Genomic DNA, 16,942 nt, shown 5'->3' on the forward strand with positions numbered 1-16,942 from the left:
TTTCAGGACAGCTAGGAAAGCTTTCTGGCAAGTGTAGGCTACTACAAATTACGGCTGGATCCAATAGGACATGTGGGTAGTTTTGGCATAGCCAACTCCCAAACCAACAATTATGTATACATGACTAAGGATTAGGAAGACATACTAGAACACAGTGATTGCATTACAGTAATTTACTGAACTATTTTTTACTCCACCTAACTCGTCCCTTACCTGCTCCAATTTGTACAATACATACACTCGAAAAAATAGGTTATGTATTTACGAATGATTGCTGATGATGATTGCTGATATGGCCAAAGCCATATCCCAAACCAAAAATCTAAATGAAAAATTAAGCTTGGCCAATTTGTTATTCCTTATGGTTTGGGATCAGACCCTCAAACTTCGGAACTTTGACTCAGATTTTTTAAAAGAGCTATAAAAGTGCATATAACTGTAGGCTGGGGGACTCCCCAGAGAGAGAAAAGTAGAAATAAGAGGGCAGTTGAAAGAGGGACAGATGGGGAAAAAGAGAGAGAGGGTGAGAGAGAGAGAGAGAGAGAGAGAGAGAGAGAGAGAGAGAGAGAGAGAGAGAGAGAGAGAGAGAGAGAGAGAGAACTAGCGAGCTTGCAAGCGAGTCCGAGGCTGACTTTAAAAAGAGAAGCAGCAATTCTTCGCAGAACCAAAAGAGAGACCAGAAAGAGACCGGAGGAGATATTATGAATGACATCAAACTGGCACTGCTGGGCAGCAAAGGAGCTGGCAAATCAGGTGAGAGATTCACCGGACTTTACGTGTAATGTCATCTTTGATGGAGAAATCTGCTGGGTAAGACTGGGGGGGGATCTTCATGGATCCTTTTGTGACTAAAAAGGACAAGTAGAGGCCAAAACCAATACTTTAACTTGTTTGACACATGGCTTGAAATACATGAGTTTTCCAAGATGAATGTGTGGTGTTTGCGAACACATACTGCAGATTAGTACACTACTGTGTACTAAGTACACACTTCTGGTGATACTAACATACAACAACAATACATTTTGAAACAGAGAGCTTAGGTTAACTACATACAAAAACATTCCTATGAGTGACTAATTTGTTTCTTCTCTGTATCTGGACAAGCCAGTTTGAGAGGGAGATCACAAAAAGTGACTGCATGGTGTCCTGTTGAATAGGTATTCAGAGACCAAGATTGTTGAGACAGAGCCCTGATGCATGTGTTCAATAAAACAGTGGGACATCCCTATTTTGTGCCAGACAGAACAGAGTGCAGGGTGGTTTCTGTGGAGATGTGTAGACATGCAGACACATACACACACACACACACACACAAACGTACACACAAAAGCAGAACAGTGGCACATGAAATAAGAAATCAATCTATTTCAGATCTTCAGATTTTCAAATCTAGTTTTCTGCATGTGTCTTATGTTTGTATCCAAGACACAGTATATGATTGTGTGAGTCATTTAGGACTATGTTTGTATGTGTGGTAGAGTTTGGTTGTAAAGTTTGTTTTTTTGTATGTGCCCTATTCATGTGCCCTCAATTCCTTGACTTTCAACATATTTGTTTCAAAACGCCAATGCAGTTGTCACACTGTGTGATGACAGCCCAGTCTTCTACTGAGATTGAAAGCTGTGACCCCAGAGGCCCATAACTCCAGCCTTAAACGACACACACACAGAGGATAGCGTGCTCACGGCCTAGAAGTTAAAGAGAGCAGAAATTACCGCTTTAGTTGCCAAATGTGCAAACATCCCTCATTTGTTAAACCATTCAGCCCTTTCATGCATGGGTACAGTTTCACTCCTCCATCCTGTAAAATGTGGCACCCATAACCCTTAGGTCTGCGGGATAATGTGATTCCTATTTTAGCATGTTAACTTCTGAATGATGTGTATACTAAATTGACATTTTTTACCACATTTTCCTCTAGCTGTCTTAGTAAGGTTCCTGACAAAGCGCTTCATCGGAGAGTATGCCTCAAATGCCAGTAGGTGCTTTTTTTGCCAACCTTAGAGGCAGGCTAGGTAGTTGCCTGACAGTGGGGACTGACTTCTACTCATTGAGCATGCCCACTATCTGGGAAAAGAAACTGTCATGGGATCTGTTTGCTCATGATGCCCCGTCATCTAGAGTCTCTTGTTGGTTAACAAATATGCAAACCATTAGACAAATATTACTCGTATTATGAATCTCACAATTACCCAATTGACTGTTTTCTTTCTATGTTAAAGACTCCTTGTACCACAAAAGACTTTCTGTCGATGGCAGACAGTTGAACCTGGAGATGTATGACCCATGCTCCCAGGTACAATTCCAATGTGCAAAAGAGTGACAAATTAACAAAACAAGAATAGATTTAATTTGGAATTCTGACTTAAATACATGGTAAGGCAGTGTTGACCAGGTAAAGCTGTTACATGGCTTAATTCCAAGACTTGCAATTCCTCCAGTCATGGAGTGCATAATCATGTGAATCAAGTGTTATAATTATACCAAGTCTCTTTTAACGTTTCCGCAAAACTATTATACGATTTTAAACTTTAGTTTAGCTCTTTGTGCACCTAAAAGGGTTGGAAATTGTGTATGGCATAAGTCTAAATGCACAGTGCATGCAGGTGGTTCAAATGCATTAAATCACTCAAGTTCACTGGATGATAGAATGAATGACTATGCCTGGACATGAATTCCTCCACCTGGCTCATCTCATGTCCCAGACAAGCAGATAGGGGGCTGGGTGGAATACACAACTGTCATGCCCACTACCCCATTCATAACTCACTCAAAGTTGGGGATTTTAATAGATTCATAAGTGTATCCTGAGTGATTTGTTCCAATAAGTCTGCATTTGAAGTAGAAAGCTATATAACCTGGTTGATGCATAGCCGAGAAGGGCAGAGACCTGAGAAGGCTTTATTGCAAAGTTCGGCTTTGTTAGAAACCCTACGGCCAAGAAGAAAAGGCTTTGGAATTGTTTTTCTCCACAGTGCTTAATATAAATCAGGACCTTAAAGGAAGGCTACGGTAAATGCCTTCACCTCTGTCCTTTACAGGTGCCTGTTTGTAAAATTAATAACAAAGTCTTTAAACAAAAGAACAGAGCTTAAAGAATGTTTTATTTTTATTTATTTAAGGCACTTGTTTCCAAGAGTTCCAAAATGTGCTCGGGCCCATGGGCTTTTTCTCGACACAATTCAACATTTTTGTCAGACTGAGAATTATATTGAGGCAGGAGAGTCTCGTGGTGGCTTTGTCATGTATCTCTGAAGCAGAGATAAACCAAAAGACAATTGTAAAAATGGCAGGGGGCAAGGTATAGTCAACCAATGATCTTGAACCACTACCTATGACTGCTAACGTGTGCTACCTGTGATGTGACTCATAGAGCACAGAGGCCAAGTGTGTCCTGGAAAAACCTGTGGACTGGGCTGACGGCTTTCTGGTGGTCTACAATATCAATGACCAAACTTCTTTCATCAACGCCAAGAACATCCTTGGGCAGATAAGAGATGCACACGTGGAGAACTGTTGGGGGTGAGTGCTGGTCTGATCAAAAGTGGAGCAAAAGTTTTATTTCAGTAATAAATATATCCTGGATTCAAAGTCAAGGTTTGTGGTGAACATGGAGTCTGGAAGAAATATTGACTGGGGTTCAAGGCCCAAGGCTTGCTTGGATAAATTAGGTAGCCTGATGAACTCAACCCAAAACAATAATTTTCTGTATGCCAGGTCTTGGAAATCCAAACATAGCAAGATTCCAAAACTTCTCAGTTCTCATGCCGTGGAATGTTTTATAGGGATTTGATGTGCTCCTACTAAACAGCGCTCTGCCAGTTAATTGAAGCCCATGTTCTCCTTGATACCTATAGACAAACTATTAACTGCAGTTGGTAAAATTGAATTAGCCTTAAAGTCAATTTGGTATTTCTGTAGATTACCATGTTAAACTGGTAAACTGTCCCCTTCTCAATCAGGGAGGTGGATGTGCCAGTGTGCCTTGTGGGAAACAAGCAGGACTTGTGCCACGCCAGACAAGTGTACGAGGAGGAGGGCCGAGGCTTGGCACAGGAGAACCACTGCTACTTCCAAGAGGTGTCTGCAGCTGAGAGCTACCAAGACATCGTCAACCTTTTTACTGGCCTTATTCGCAGGGTAATGGTGCACCACAAATACCGTGCTGCTGACCGGCGCCACTACAGCAGCTCCAAGTCTATGGCCAAGCTCATCAACAATGTCTTTGGAAAAAGAAGGAAATCTGTGTAGCATCAGAGACTGTGACTGACTGACAGTTAGACTGTCAAGCAATCAGCTTGGTTAGTGAGGGTAAGGAGGTCAAAACGTGTAGCGGGCCCTACGTAGATTTGTTTTCTTTCTAGCTGTGTATGGTAAAGCTCACATAGATCTTTATATTTTTAAGGTGATAATAAGTTTAAATATGAGCATCCCATAAGAATAATCACACAAAAACATTGGTAGGTCGAGCTAAATATAAGCACGTGGAATACACATATACGTTTTTTCTTATCTCCTTGGTATCACTGTAGTATTGATTAGATAGGAGTATTCAGGAGAGTCATGTTTGCATGAAACCAAAATCACAATTGAAATGTGTTATTGAAATGTGTAAACGCAATTTACGTTTTAAAATGCAGTACAAAAGTGATCTGTTCCAAAGGAAATAAGTCAAATCTGATCACCTTAAAATGTTTTAGAACATGATCTAGAGACTAAAATCTGACATTGGATAGCTAATATAGATATTTTGAAAAAAAGCCTCCTATTGCCCCACTAGATGTCCCCAGATGTCTAAATCTTCCACACATTGGGATAGCTGATCAATTCCTTGTTGTTTGTCACTGACCGCATGTCTCAGCATCTCATTTCAACTCAAGACCTTAAAAACTCACATCTTTAATCAAAAGAAGAAGTATCTTCTGTTTCAGAATCATTGAGCACAACAAAACAATGAATTTCTATGGTAATGGTCAACTATGGTTAAGGAGGTGTGGGTGTGGAATTGCCTACCAACATTCAATCTGTCCTAAATGACAAAACTGAAAAGCACTCCAAGTGAAAATAAACTTCTTGCTACATAACATATGCAAGACACAGACACCTTCCTGTCAAGCCTTGAAATAATAACACAACTTGACTCTGCAGCAAATAAGAAAGAAAGCTACCAATTTCATCAGACACAAACCAAAGGTATTTTCCAACACATTTCATGTTAAAAAGCAAGTCTCTTAGCACAATTATGCAAATAGGTTTCAGACCATTAGCAGTGGCAGGGAAGTATTTCAAATGATAGGCTTCTCTTACCTCCCTTTCCCATTCTCTTCCTTCCTGATCTTGGATGAAAAGCAACATAAAGTTTACGTGTATTTAATTAGCCGCATCAATAAATAAACTAATTGACAGCCATGTGTTACAAGTAAATGCATGTCAGGTAAGCAATATGTCATGCTTGTCACAGTAGGTGTAATTCACATATGAAAGGGAGATAATGCATAGTAAAGTATTTGGGTAAGTAGATAGGTATGATTTAAAGAAATGGTCTGAGCTTTGTAGCTGAGCCTGGTGATTTGGGGAAAATAGTTTATAGTTTGATGAAGATAGGGGGTTGCAGTGGTTGGGTTGAACGCAAAATAGATTCACACGCACACACACGCACACGCACGCACGCACTCACCCACACACACATCTCACACACATGACAAGAGTACCAGAGGATAATTGCTGCGTTTGGAGTTCAATAAGTTCATTTTAAAAGACCCCAGGAACAGACCAAGTGGAGTGTGACTATTGAATAATTGATTAAAAGAAGGGAGGTGCCACTCATCAGACCGGAGCATGATGACTTTGTAGAATGAACATAGTATTAGGCACCGTTGACAGTTTTACGTTACATTTTTGCCAGACTTTCAACACTACAGTACACACAAGAGGCGGGACCACGCTTCACAAGGCAGGCAAAAGGAAATCCAACTGATCATTTTTAAGCACGCGAGGTTTGATCAATTTAGTTTGAAAACGCTGGGAGAGAGAAAGTAATTATGGATATATGGTGGTTTACAAGCGTTCCAACTAAGGCAACATTAAAAACCATATGAAGTTAATAACAACCTTAAAATTCGGCTTTGCGTTCCAGCGTCAAGAAGAGAAGTGTTCGACTTCGAACTGCGCTAAGGTCTCGTCGAATAGGATTGTTTTATATCCAGAACGATGGTATTGGACAAGGAGGACAGTGAGTGTTCGAATAGCTTTTTCTTCAATTCTGTCCACTGAATGGCATGAGGTATGAGTCTAACGTTGTTGTAACGTTATGTTGTTGGACTTTATGAAAAGCATACTAAACTTAATCCGTTCTTCTATTTATCGAACACAAAAATATAAGTACAGAATAGGTGTACTTTGATTTCAGGTTAATACCACATTGCTTGGGTACAGCTGATAATGACTGGCCATTGGCAATCATCTTCTGCATTAAGCCTCAGAAAATGTTTGGGCCAAAGATTTGACATCTGTGTGCCTGCCCCACTATGGTCCTCTGTTTTCCAGTAATACAAGTAATGTTTTTAAATGCAGATGGAAAGCCTAAAGGCTGTGCTGGCTGCAAGAAGGGGATCAAGGACCGCTTCATGCTCCAGGCTATAGGCAGATACTGGCATGAAGACTGTCTCAAGTGTGCCTGCTGTGACTGTCGTCTGGGTGAGGAAGGGTCCACTCTCTACACAAGGGCCAACCTGATCCTCTGCCGGCGAGATTACCTCAGGTACAATTAAGAGGAACCTCCAATCATGTCCCAATCCCCAATATGCTCTCTAGAATCTCTTCAGCAGAGATTTTTACAAGTAATTGGGGGGTATTCACTCATTACTTTTCACACAAGAACCTAGTAGTTGGATTGAGATGTTGTATCATATCAGGTGGCTACCATGGAGATATGGCGTCGCTGCCAATTCAATCTGCTTAATGTCTTCTCCACACTACTACACCCATGTGCAAGTCTTGTGTTAAAATCCAGCTGGATTTGGTTGAGACTAAGTCTCTCATTAGCTGCACTGGTTTAGAGGGGGAAAACCTTTTTGACAGTTTAATTGGTTAAATTGCCTCCTGTTTTCCTCATCATCATAACCTTCAGGCTGAAAGCCTTTGAAGAGAGGGATTAAAACCATGTGATTTATTTTAATTGGACCATTAGTAAAGAATTAGCATCAGGCTCGTAGCCTCCTTAAGCAGAAACACCAGACACATACCAAGGCTGGTCAGAACATTCTGTACGTTAGGGCTTGCTTTTATGCTCTTGTTTGTTACGTGTTAATGACAATGTCATTTGTCATCAGAAATCCTGATGACACATGGTCAATCTTGGTCAATGTCTGATCTCCCTTGCACAAATCTCATCCATGTCAAGACTTAAGTAGGCTAGATAGTGCTCATTTGCATGGTTTATATATAAACTCTACTAAAACATCAAATGTATCTTAAGTTCACCAAGGTTTTCTTGTATTTTAAGTTTTACTTAATGCAACCAAGGGGTTCTTGTATAGCACCTGATCCACTGCTCTCTCTCTCTCTCTCTCTCTCTCTCTCTCTCTCTCTCTCTCTCTCTCTCTCTCTCTCACAAGGCTCTTTGGCTTGACAGGGAACTGTGCAGCATGCAGTAAGCTGATCCCTGCCTTTGAGATGGTGATGAGAGCCAAGGAGAATGTCTACCATTTAGACTGCTTTGCCTGCCAGCTCTGCCGCCAGAGGTAAGATTAGGCAGCGCAATTAGCTGATTGAAATCGATTATTTTCACTTCTGACGTAGCAAGGAGCGACAGTATCTCTCTTTTTGCCCTGAACAAGTAACTAGGCTACATATACTTTACTTTCAACCCATGGATCGACAACGATGGCCTATGTTTTGTCTTCAGTGTTTTCAAAGAATCACAATACTCAACCTAACCAAGACTGGACATATTTGTAACTGATTCATTACATTTAGAAGCCCTTGTGTTTTCCCTTTTACAGATTTTGTGTGGGGGACAAGTTTTTCTTCAAGGACAACATGATACTTTGCCAGCTGGACTATGAAGGAGGGAATTGGAAAGGAAATGATGAGAAACAAGTTCAGTGAATGCTTCTGCTCTCTGCTGGTCAGATACCAGGCTCATCTCAGTGAACCTATGTGCAGCGTCAGTGCTAAAATGCACAGAAAAGCCACAGATATATAGCAATGTATATTGCTGTTTTCAGACTCTGGACTCTGGACATGCTCCGTGAAGTGAATTGCCTAGATGTATCATTGTGTTCAATATATATACAAATGTCTGTTATTTTTTTACTTTAGAAGTTGATGGATTGAGTATAGTTGACTCTTAACTGGATGAAATAGACTCTGAATTGATCTAACAATTTATTTTGATGATAATGAAAAGTATGTGTGAAATCTGGTGGGTGAAAAAACCCTGTAATTTGCCTACTGGCGACTGAAAGAGAGACCACTGCCTGCTGAATTACATTTACTTATTGAGTGAGAATAAAGAATATTGCACAGGAAACACTTTTTTCACATACTTTTGCAATAGTTTATTTTAACTCTGACAATATTGCATAGCAGCTGTTTTACTGAGTTGTTTGAAGAATTTGAAAAACACCCTGTACTCCACTCCTAATGTCCTAACCCTCAGCTAGCTGCAAGTTCACAGCTCATCTGGGTTTAATCTAATGGCAACCGTCACCTTGATCAGGATTTGATACATCACTTGATACCTGAGACTAGCACAAGCGTCCCAAAAACCTTAGTAAAGGGACAGAACACAGTAATGTATTTCCAATTGAGTACAAATGCATGTGAAATTGTGGTTTTCTATGAAATCCTACATAGACATTGAAAAGGAGATTTCATTAAAACCAAAGAACATAATTATTTTGCAGCGTTGTGCATTAGTGCAATGCCATCTATTGGTACTGTACTGAAATAGAAACTGCACTTCCGTTTTCAGTTTCAGTGAACAAGGAAGTGCCTACAAGGGTGACGCGCACATCATCCACCTGACATCGTTTCATATGGAATGACATTTTAGTTGTTGGTATTTTACGGCTGTCTGTCAAGGACATTTTATGCCTAAAAATGTCGATGTCAACATTTCAGAAAGTGACGCTGGTGACTTGTCTCGTTCTGTGCGTTGCTTTACTTCTTCCTAAAATGCTGTTGTCCCGTGGGAAGAAGGATGCTGCACACACTGAAGGTATTGTTTTGCCTGTCTTTCTAACTATTGCAGTTTGTTAAATAACTACCCATGGACGCTTTCATTTGTTAATGTTGTATAGGATGTTGTTATTGCACTGTGTTATTGTCTGAATTTTGGGTGATGTTACTGCTGCGCGGTGTATGTTTTTTTTTATGTCTAGTCCCGGATTATCAGATGGACTGACAGTAGCCTATGTAGTATTTGTATTTTGCTTTGGAAGCTAAATGAATAAAATGGAAAATGGAAATGTTCCCTCCCAGTTTTAACCATAGATTATTGCGTCGTCGTCGAGTTTATTGTCTGGTCCTTGCAGTAAACGTACATTCCTGTTGAAGGCGCTCGCATCAAAGCCTCACCATATCACATAACAGCATTTTAAATGCAACGCATGGCTTTCTGTAGTAGCCTATGATATCATATTGAATTTGTATGCATTTCATGAAGCCAATCAGTCATTTCAGTAATTGATTTATCCATTGTTGTGTGTATATTTTAGACAATGGGAATCAATGGAAGTAATTCATGTGTATGGCAACTACTCAGTCATTCATGTCAATCTCCTGTTAGGTAGTCCAGGACGCTTTCCACCGATGGTGCATCGGCAAATGGCTCCGGACAGCCAGGGACAGAGCACTTTGGGGTCCCAGTTCTCCAGGAGCCACAACACTGAGGCCATAGCTAGGGCTAAGGGAGGAGGCACAGGTGCAGGAACTGGAGGGAAATCCAACCTGGCTGGACAGATTATACCAATCTATGGGTTTGGTATTTTGATGTACATTCTCTACATATTATTCAAGGTGAGAATATGGATAAGGGGGATGCATGCTTGTGCAGATAGATTTAAATGTGGTTGTTGTACATGGATAAATAGTATGCATGCACTATTGAGTCATGGAATGTGCATGACTCAAAGCAAAATTCTCTCTCTATCTATCTATCTCTCTCTCTCTCTCTCTCTCAGATTACATCAAAGGGGAACACCAAACCAACAGAGACCAAATTTCCATCAGTTAGATCTGAAAACCTGAAGAGAAAGATCAGTGCGTATTAGTTTGTAAACTGTGTGGACTTTGTATGAATTATTTATTTTTTATGATCAAAAGTTCTAATGTATATTTCGCATTGATTATCATTCTTCCCCCCTACCTTCCCCCCTTTATTTTTTTTAGCTGATTTTGAGTTGACTCAACTGCAAGAGAAACTGAAAGAGACAGAAATGGTAATGGAGAAGATAGTCTCCAAGGCTAGCCACAGTCCAGAGAGGTTTGTGTCCCCCTCCAATCTCTTTGTTTACATATCCCACTGAACATATCCTACTGAACTAGAAATGTTCCATTCTTTCTGTTCTTACTATGATTACATTTCAAAACGTATTTGTCACACAAATCATTTCATCGCTGTTTCTAATTCAGAAACTGAATTGGTCGATGAGAGGTCTGTACTGTCTGGTTGTGTGCAGGGTACGGGGTGTTAGTGCAGACCAGGAGGAGACTCTGCTTCTCCAGCTGAGAGAGATCACTCGGGTCATGCAGGAGAGGCATCTGGTGGAGGGGGTTGCTCCAGAGAAGAAGGCTGAAGACTGGGAAGGTACATTGGGATGGAATTCCCAATATTTACTGGTCTTTTATTGATGGAAAAGTTATGTTTTGGATTCTGATGGGATGAAGTGAATTTGAATTTGGGGTCCAATCAAGGTTTTCCCGAGGATCCCCATCAATGTTGGGAGATGCCTTTTTGTGGATACAACACCCAACAGTACAGCCCAGAGGAGGAGGCAGAGAGGACAGAACCAGGTGGGGTTGACCAGGAAGATGGTGGGACCAACCAGGAAGAAGGTGGGACCTACCAAGATGAGGCTGCACCTGACCAGGAAGAGTGTGGTGCCTGCCAGGAAGAGGTTGTGGCTCACGCGGAAGGGGGTGTATCACACCGAGAGGAGAGTGGAGTTGACCGGGAGCAGGGTTATGTCGTAGACAATATGGGAGGGGCTTGTAAAACGGGTGTTTTGAATGATAGAGGAAAGGAAGAAGATATCGCTGGAGATGAGGAATGTTGGGGTCAGGAGGGTGTGAGTGTGATGGGTGAAGACAATGTAGATGAAGAGAAAATGGGAGGGGGCAAGGATCAAATCGGTGTGGCCACAGATGGAATTAGTTTGGATCCGGAGGAGCTGGAGTTGACGTTGGAGATGTCCAATATGCAGGAGCCGGAGGAAAAAAACACTGTCCAACTTCCAAATGATACTTCTACTAGCATCACTCGTATTAGAAGGCGGCATAAGAAGAAAACACAATGCTCAGCTTTCGAAGGGTAACTGAACTCAAAGTGTAAGTGGGCCCAATAATCCTGAGCCGTGACACCTTTCTATCTTACCCACATCCTCACAACTATGTAGCATCAAGTTAGGTCCTTCCAATTTGTTACCAAACATAGAGATGGAAGCTATTTACCACTTCTCTTCCTCTGGTGGGACTTTAATGATTATTAGATGCTGTGGTTGCAGTTCTATCTCTGCATGGCAAAACAGTTCAAGCCCTTCATGTTCTAAGTTAATTTCACTATCTAGGATCTTCTCATCATTCCTGTCTCAAATCACCTTTAGATATGACTCAGGACGTTTGTAGCTTACATTGGAGCTTAGTATTTTTACTCACAATTGGGACTTTTTTTCCTGAAGCACAGCTACAGAAAATATCTTCTAACCCTTTTATGATTACTTGATAGCTACTCTGCACTATAATGCAATGTATTTTAAGATTCTCACTTTTATACACTTTATTTTGTATGGATAAATGTAGCTGCCCTTCATATCAATGTTAGAGAAAGTCACTAATGCGGAGTATAATAAATAAATGTTCTGCCCTTTTTCGAGTTGCCTAATTCTTACAAATACAAACACTTGTCAGAAATGTTTTTATTACTTATAGAACTGGACATTCTATCAATAGAAAACCAACATACAACATTGTTAGCCAAAAGCGTACATGTAACTTTCCTGAAGTGGCACACCTTGTTTCAATGAACTGCAGTATATGCGGTACAGCTCTGTGTTTAAGATTTGGTTTCAGACCACTACAATGTGAAAGGAATCTTGCCACTGGTCTAGAACTCCAAGTCCTCTGGCACTGCATGGTCTCACATGTCCATTGGTTCATCAGGCTTGTCTGCAGCTGGCTCATCAGCAGGCTGGGCCACCTAGAGTAAACAAGATACAAGTTAACATTGTGTCTGTTTAACATTTAGACTTCACTAAAATACTCAATTAGATATACTCTGATTGGCAATTATACATCAATCGACTTGCACGTCCTGTAAACAACATCACCAGTCATTTCATGGCTCCAGATATGTCTAACCAGAACTGTACCTTTCTCTGTGGCCTCTCCTCCAGCCCCTCCAGGAAGGGGGCGACTGCGTCGTCGTCATAGATGGTGAACTCCGTGTCTTTCCCCACGATGCCAATCGAGACATTCTGAAAGATGGTACAGTTGACTTAGCAAAGGGATTCCATATAAATGAAAAACGTAAGGGTTTAGACCAGGGTTCTCCAATCCTGGTCCTAGAATGCTGTTGTCCTGCATGTTTTACATGTTTCCCTTCTCCAGCACACCTGTTTCAAATGAACGGGTTGTTATCAAGCTCTGTGGAAACCGGGTAATGACCATTCATTTGAATCAGGTGTGCTGGAGCAGGGAAACATCTAAAACATGCAGGACAGTGGACCTCGAGGACCAGGATTGGAGAACCCTGGTTTAGATTATTGGTGGACTACCTTGATGGTGAGATCCTGCTCTGCTGGTAGGGTCTCCCGCAGTGCACGAAGACCATGCTGGACAAGGTCATTAAGATTACCTAAAGGAGGACAATGTCAGTATATAAGTATATGTGCTTCAAGGCATCTTCAAAAGGTGTGTTTTGACAGTAAATGAGTGTGCACACAAATGTCTATGTATCAATGCAGGCTTGTGTGTGTGTCCTCACAGTCAAGGAAGGCGTCCATGTTTCTTTCCAGGTATGTGCGGGCAGACTGGGACCGGGCTCCGATGGACATGGCTTTGCAGTCAAAGTAGTTGGCTGAGGGGCAAGTCTGATAGATATGAGGGCCCATATCCTAAAAGAGAGCAAATATTGAATAAAATGGTCACAATCTTATTTAAGGCTCTGCATTTCTCCTGGCTACAATCAACTTTTCCATTTGAACTTATTTGAAAGTATTCCACTCAATCCATTTCACCTAAACTAAAACTTACGTCGTAACCAGCAATGAGCAGTCCCACACCATATGGCCTTCTGCCATATCGCTGTGTTGGGATTTGAGTTTCTAAGTGACAGGTTAAGGAAGAGTTTCGGTTGAAAAGAGAACTTTCACATGCAATTTAAAAAAGTACACCAAACATTTGAAACCCCCCAAAAGGATACTGCTGCCAATAAGCGTGACGAGCCGTGACGCAGGAAGGGGTCTGTCAAACACAAACCTGGAGTCTAGGCACTCCTGACGCATGAAGTTACTAAAGAGGACAGGAAAAGAGAGGTCGTTAATACCAGAATTTTGAAGATATTCTGGAGCCTCCATTAGCCACCATGGGCGTGTTCGTGTTCTTACCACAAGAGCCTGGCATCAGCTGTCAGTCCAGCAATCGAGATGCCAATATGGCTATCCACATGAAGAATCTTCTTCTGATGGGCAGCCAGCTCAGACTGTGCTCTCTAAAGTGGCACGCAAGACAAAAGCATGTCAGTCAAGAGAAAGCATTTTTAATTTTGGAGGGAATCATCTAGCCTACCTATGCCATTTACAGCACAAAGTATACATTCAAAATCATCATTTCTTTGACAATATACTCACACTTCTGTTCATGGAACCGATTATTGAAGTTTAGTTCTAGAACCGGTACTAATTTAGGTCTCGGTTCCCAACCCCATTTTTAGCACGTGATCAAACTGAAGTATTGTGATATTATTGTAAATCTATATAAATCTATATAACTCCAAATGTGTTATTTACACTGTTCAAAAGGTCTTACTTTTAGAGCAACTAGTACTGCAATGGTTCTTGACTTGAGTCCAACTGTGGCAGAACCTTGTTTCACCGCTTCCATTGCATATTCAATCTGGTGAATGCGGCCCTGAATCACATGCAGAAGTGTTAGATGATACTAAGGGAAAATGTCACTTCATGGTTAAAGCCAAAACAAAGCGGCATTTCCTAGTTTACCTGTGGGCTCCATACTGTGACATCGTTGTCGTACTGATTACGGAACTGCGGGAATTTAGAGAAGAAAATATGATATCAATAAAGAAGCAATTTCAACTATTTCAGCTATTTAACACAACCCACATAATTATCTTGCATTCTTCACAGTATTCCACCAACGAACACTTCAGTTCAACTGCTAGCAACTTACTAACACCCATAGACTTTTCTGTAACCTGGGTTTCACATGACTGCTGAATAAATAATAAAGTAACTGGGGTTTCAGTTTGCAGCCACCTGTCAAAGTGCACGCCAGGCAAACCCATTCCAAATTTGACAGAAGCATTCAACTTAATTAACAATGTTATAATGGAAAAGTCAGAGATAAAACTGAAACTGAAAGTTAGTCATCATATCATTAGCTAGCTAGCAGGCTAACCTCTGGCAAACTAGGTAGCTAATTTGCTAATTCTACGAAAAAGCTAACTACAGTAGCTTTCTGGCTATCGTTCGCAAATCACCCTACCTAACACTAGTCAACAAAACCTATGCACTTCTCAATGGTAGCTTGTATAGTCCCGTTGCTAGGAGTTTAGAATAGAGAAAGGAGCAAGAATGGGTAAAAACTCAGTCCACCAAACAATTAGCTAGCTCTACCCCCAACATAGGGTTTTTTGCTTACTCACATCCACTCACGTTGGCTAACAAGCTAGCTACTCAGCTACCAGTACTGCTCGCTAACTATCCATTTTGCCTAAAGAGTGATCATAGCTAAATGCTTTTTACTTGGCTGTCTAATAAAGTAATTTCTGTTACATACAACCCATTAATCTAATGTACGCCGAGTTATTGTAGTTAATAAACATGCTTCATTTACTCTTACCATCTTGACAACAGTCGCCTTAACCAAACAGTGATTCCGATTTGATTTAGTTTCCTGCTTTGTTGGTAGTGCCAGGCAAAACTGTGGAACTCAGAATCAGTTTACTTGATTGAGACCTAAAACGAAACTGATTTAAACTGAAGAAAAAACACAACATGTTGTTGTAACGTTTGTATTAATTGTTTGGTTTTGCAGACCTTTTAAAAGTGTGAAAATCTTACTGGGGCCGTCAAAAAATGTTAAATGTTCAAGTTTATAGTGTGTCTAAATGAGCACCAGATGGCAGCAGTTCAGTGTTTGATAAAAACACAAATGCATGTGGGTCTGAACGCATAGCCTGCAAACGTCTTTAGGTTTATGAAAGGTTCATTTACATAAGTAAAAGTTGTCTGAAGGGAAGAACACCCACTCACTACTGATTTAGTTGGGCAGTGCTTAAACAACCATCTGTTATTTTTCTTTTGCTTTCAGTACTTTTGTTTCTTTGTGGGGGTGGCAGGGTTGTTTGCACGTGCATGGGCCCTCGTTAATGATATCTGATGTACCCTTGATCCGGGGGGAGATGAATTCAAGGCACTGTGCTGACGAGCTCTCCTCCTCTGCCAAGGCAGCGGCAGTGGCGACCATTACATCAGCGCACCGCCTTTGTGATTGAGATTGTAACGGGGCTATGCTGAGCTCAGCACGATTGCTCTCCGGGCTTCATTTGACTGCCAAAGTCTCCCCCCCCACACACAATCCCCACTCCTCCACTCCTCCCAACCCCTTTAATTTTTCAAATGGAGAGCAACCTGAGTCACTCTGTGACGGGTCCAAGCCACAGCATAGGCCGTCGTGTCGTATGATCGAATGCTTTTTATGATTCTCTTGCCACACCTGTTTCAAGATGTGTTATTTTACATGTTAAGGTGTTCAAGGTTGGTAAAGCCTACCGATCAATAGGCCTATAGTTCAGTTATCTGGTCATTTGTGGTCTCAAAGTTACTCTAACTGAACTATGCTTCTGTGTTGCTAAACTCCAAAAAGTGAGTGATTACACAGCTGTATTACCCGAACATGTCTCCAGTTATGGGATTACTTCAACATATGGAGAGGGACTAAATATGCCCATCTTGCCACCTCTGCAGCTTTAAATAGGTCAGCAACGTGGTTATCCTTGAAATCGACTGGTCTAATGGGGGAGACAGGCAACCTGTCTGCCAAGTATGCATTAAGATGGCAGATCACAGACTGGGGTTAGAGTTCGGCAGCCACACATGAAAGCCCCCCCCCCCCACACACACACACACACACACACACACACACACACACACACACACACACACACACACACACACACTGCAATGGGTTTTGCGGGTTGGTATACATCTCAATTGACTTTTACATTTCACACTGATTGCCAGGAAAAGCTAAGCAATAGGGATGGTGTTAGCGAGGTGTGTGTTGGCATAGTCATACAGGATAGTCACACTGAATTCTGACATCCCCCCTTTCCTTGCTCGCGTTTGCCCTGAAAGAGCTGACGTGGCACTTCAGAGAGGTTAAAAAGCTGAAGAGGCTTCTTCTGTCTCAAATCGGAAAAAAAACACAGCACATTGTGGAGCACTTAATAATATCAAGGGCCAGATTGATTGCC

At 41.4% G+C, this 16,942-nt stretch overlaps 4 protein-coding genes across 5 annotated transcripts; 3 read left to right on the top strand and 1 right to left on the bottom strand.

The window, feature by feature from the left end:
- Window positions 1–684: 684 nt before the first annotated feature.
- Window positions 685–4,345, top strand: LOC124477067 (ras-related and estrogen-regulated growth inhibitor-like protein). Of its 2 annotated transcripts, none has more exons than XM_047034595.1 (5): window positions 685–753; window positions 1,925–1,981; window positions 2,226–2,299; window positions 3,377–3,525; window positions 3,966–4,345. In XM_047034595.1, the coding sequence occupies exons 1-5, from the start codon at window positions 702–704 to the stop codon at window positions 4,252–4,254; spliced, it is 621 nt and encodes a 206-aa protein (XP_046890551.1). In that variant the 5' UTR covers window positions 685–701; the 3' UTR covers window positions 4,255–4,345. The 2 variants fall into 2 exon arrangements, with proteins under 2 accessions (XP_046890551.1, XP_046890552.1); XM_047034596.1 differs by having other exon boundaries at window positions 3,377–3,501; window positions 3,960–4,345.
- Window positions 4,346–5,959: 1,614 nt separating this feature from the next.
- LOC124476851 (rhombotin-1-like) lies at window positions 5,960–8,530 on the top strand. Its single transcript, XM_047034255.1, has 4 exons — window positions 5,960–6,235; window positions 6,577–6,763; window positions 7,620–7,745; window positions 8,007–8,530. The coding sequence occupies exons 1-4, from the start codon at window positions 6,214–6,216 to the stop codon at window positions 8,110–8,112; spliced, it is 441 nt and encodes a 146-aa protein (XP_046890211.1). The 5' UTR covers window positions 5,960–6,213; the 3' UTR covers window positions 8,113–8,530.
- Window positions 8,531–9,009: 479 nt separating this feature from the next.
- On the top strand, window positions 9,010–12,072 carry ric3b (RIC3 acetylcholine receptor chaperone b). Its single transcript, XM_047034846.1, has 6 exons — window positions 9,010–9,226; window positions 9,797–10,026; window positions 10,191–10,269; window positions 10,399–10,492; window positions 10,689–10,816; window positions 10,924–12,072. The coding sequence occupies exons 1-6, from the start codon at window positions 9,109–9,111 to the stop codon at window positions 11,541–11,543; spliced, it is 1,269 nt and encodes a 422-aa protein (XP_046890802.1). The 5' UTR covers window positions 9,010–9,108; the 3' UTR covers window positions 11,544–12,072.
- Window positions 12,073–12,128: 56 nt separating this feature from the next.
- On the bottom strand, window positions 12,129–15,389 carry LOC124477199 (proteasome subunit alpha type-1). Its single transcript, XM_047034847.1, has 10 exons — window positions 15,307–15,389; window positions 14,445–14,489; window positions 14,254–14,355; window positions 13,833–13,936; window positions 13,649–13,737; window positions 13,480–13,550; window positions 13,211–13,340; window positions 13,002–13,081; window positions 12,597–12,701; window positions 12,129–12,424 (listed from the first exon to the last, which is right to left on the bottom strand). The coding sequence occupies exons 1-10, from the start codon at window positions 15,307–15,309 to the stop codon at window positions 12,365–12,367; spliced, it is 789 nt and encodes a 262-aa protein (XP_046890803.1). The 5' UTR covers window positions 15,310–15,389; the 3' UTR covers window positions 12,129–12,364.
- Between the last annotated feature and the right edge of the window lie 1,553 nt (window positions 15,390–16,942).

The sequence above is a fragment of the Hypomesus transpacificus genome, chromosome 14 (genome assembly GCF_021917145.1).
Source record: "Hypomesus transpacificus isolate Combined female chromosome 14, fHypTra1, whole genome shotgun sequence".
NCBI classification, from domain to species: Eukaryota; Metazoa; Chordata; class Actinopteri; order Osmeriformes; family Osmeridae; genus Hypomesus; species Hypomesus transpacificus.

Coding starts and splice junctions, on each gene's coding strand:
- LOC124477067 (XM_047034595.1), top strand. CDS start 702: ATGAATGACATCAAACTGGCACTGCTGGGCAGCAAAGGAGCTGGCAAA. Junction 1,982..2,225: donor AGAGTATGCCTCAAATGCCA/GTAGGTGCTTTT, acceptor TCTATGTTAAAG/ACTCCTTGTACCACAAAAGA. Junction 3,526..3,965: donor CACGTGGAGAACTGTTGGGG/GTGAGTGCTGGT, acceptor CTTCTCAATCAG/GGAGGTGGATGTGCCAGTGT.
- LOC124476851 (XM_047034255.1), top strand. CDS start 6,214: ATGGTATTGGACAAGGAGGACA. Junction 6,236..6,576: donor GGTATTGGACAAGGAGGACA/GTGAGTGTTCGA, acceptor TTTTAAATGCAG/ATGGAAAGCCTAAAGGCTGT. Junction 6,764..7,619: donor TGCCGGCGAGATTACCTCAG/GTACAATTAAGA, acceptor CTCTCTCACAAG/GCTCTTTGGCTTGACAGGGA.
- ric3b (XM_047034846.1), top strand. CDS start 9,109: ATGTCGATGTCAACATTTCAGAAAGTGACGCTGGTGACTTGTCTCGTT. Junction 10,493..10,688: donor GCTAGCCACAGTCCAGAGAG/GTTTGTGTCCCC, acceptor GGTTGTGTGCAG/GGTACGGGGTGTTAGTGCAG. Junction 10,817..10,923: donor GAAGGCTGAAGACTGGGAAG/GTACATTGGGAT, acceptor GGTCCAATCAAG/GTTTTCCCGAGGATCCCCAT.
- LOC124477199 (XM_047034847.1), bottom strand. Junction 13,551..13,648: donor CGTCACGCTTATTGGCAGCA/GTATCCTTTTGG, acceptor CCTGTCACTTAG/AAACTCAAATCCCAACACAG. Junction 12,702..13,001: donor AGCAGGATCTCACCATCAAG/GTAGTCCACCAA, acceptor ACCATCTTTCAG/AATGTCTCGATTGGCATCGT.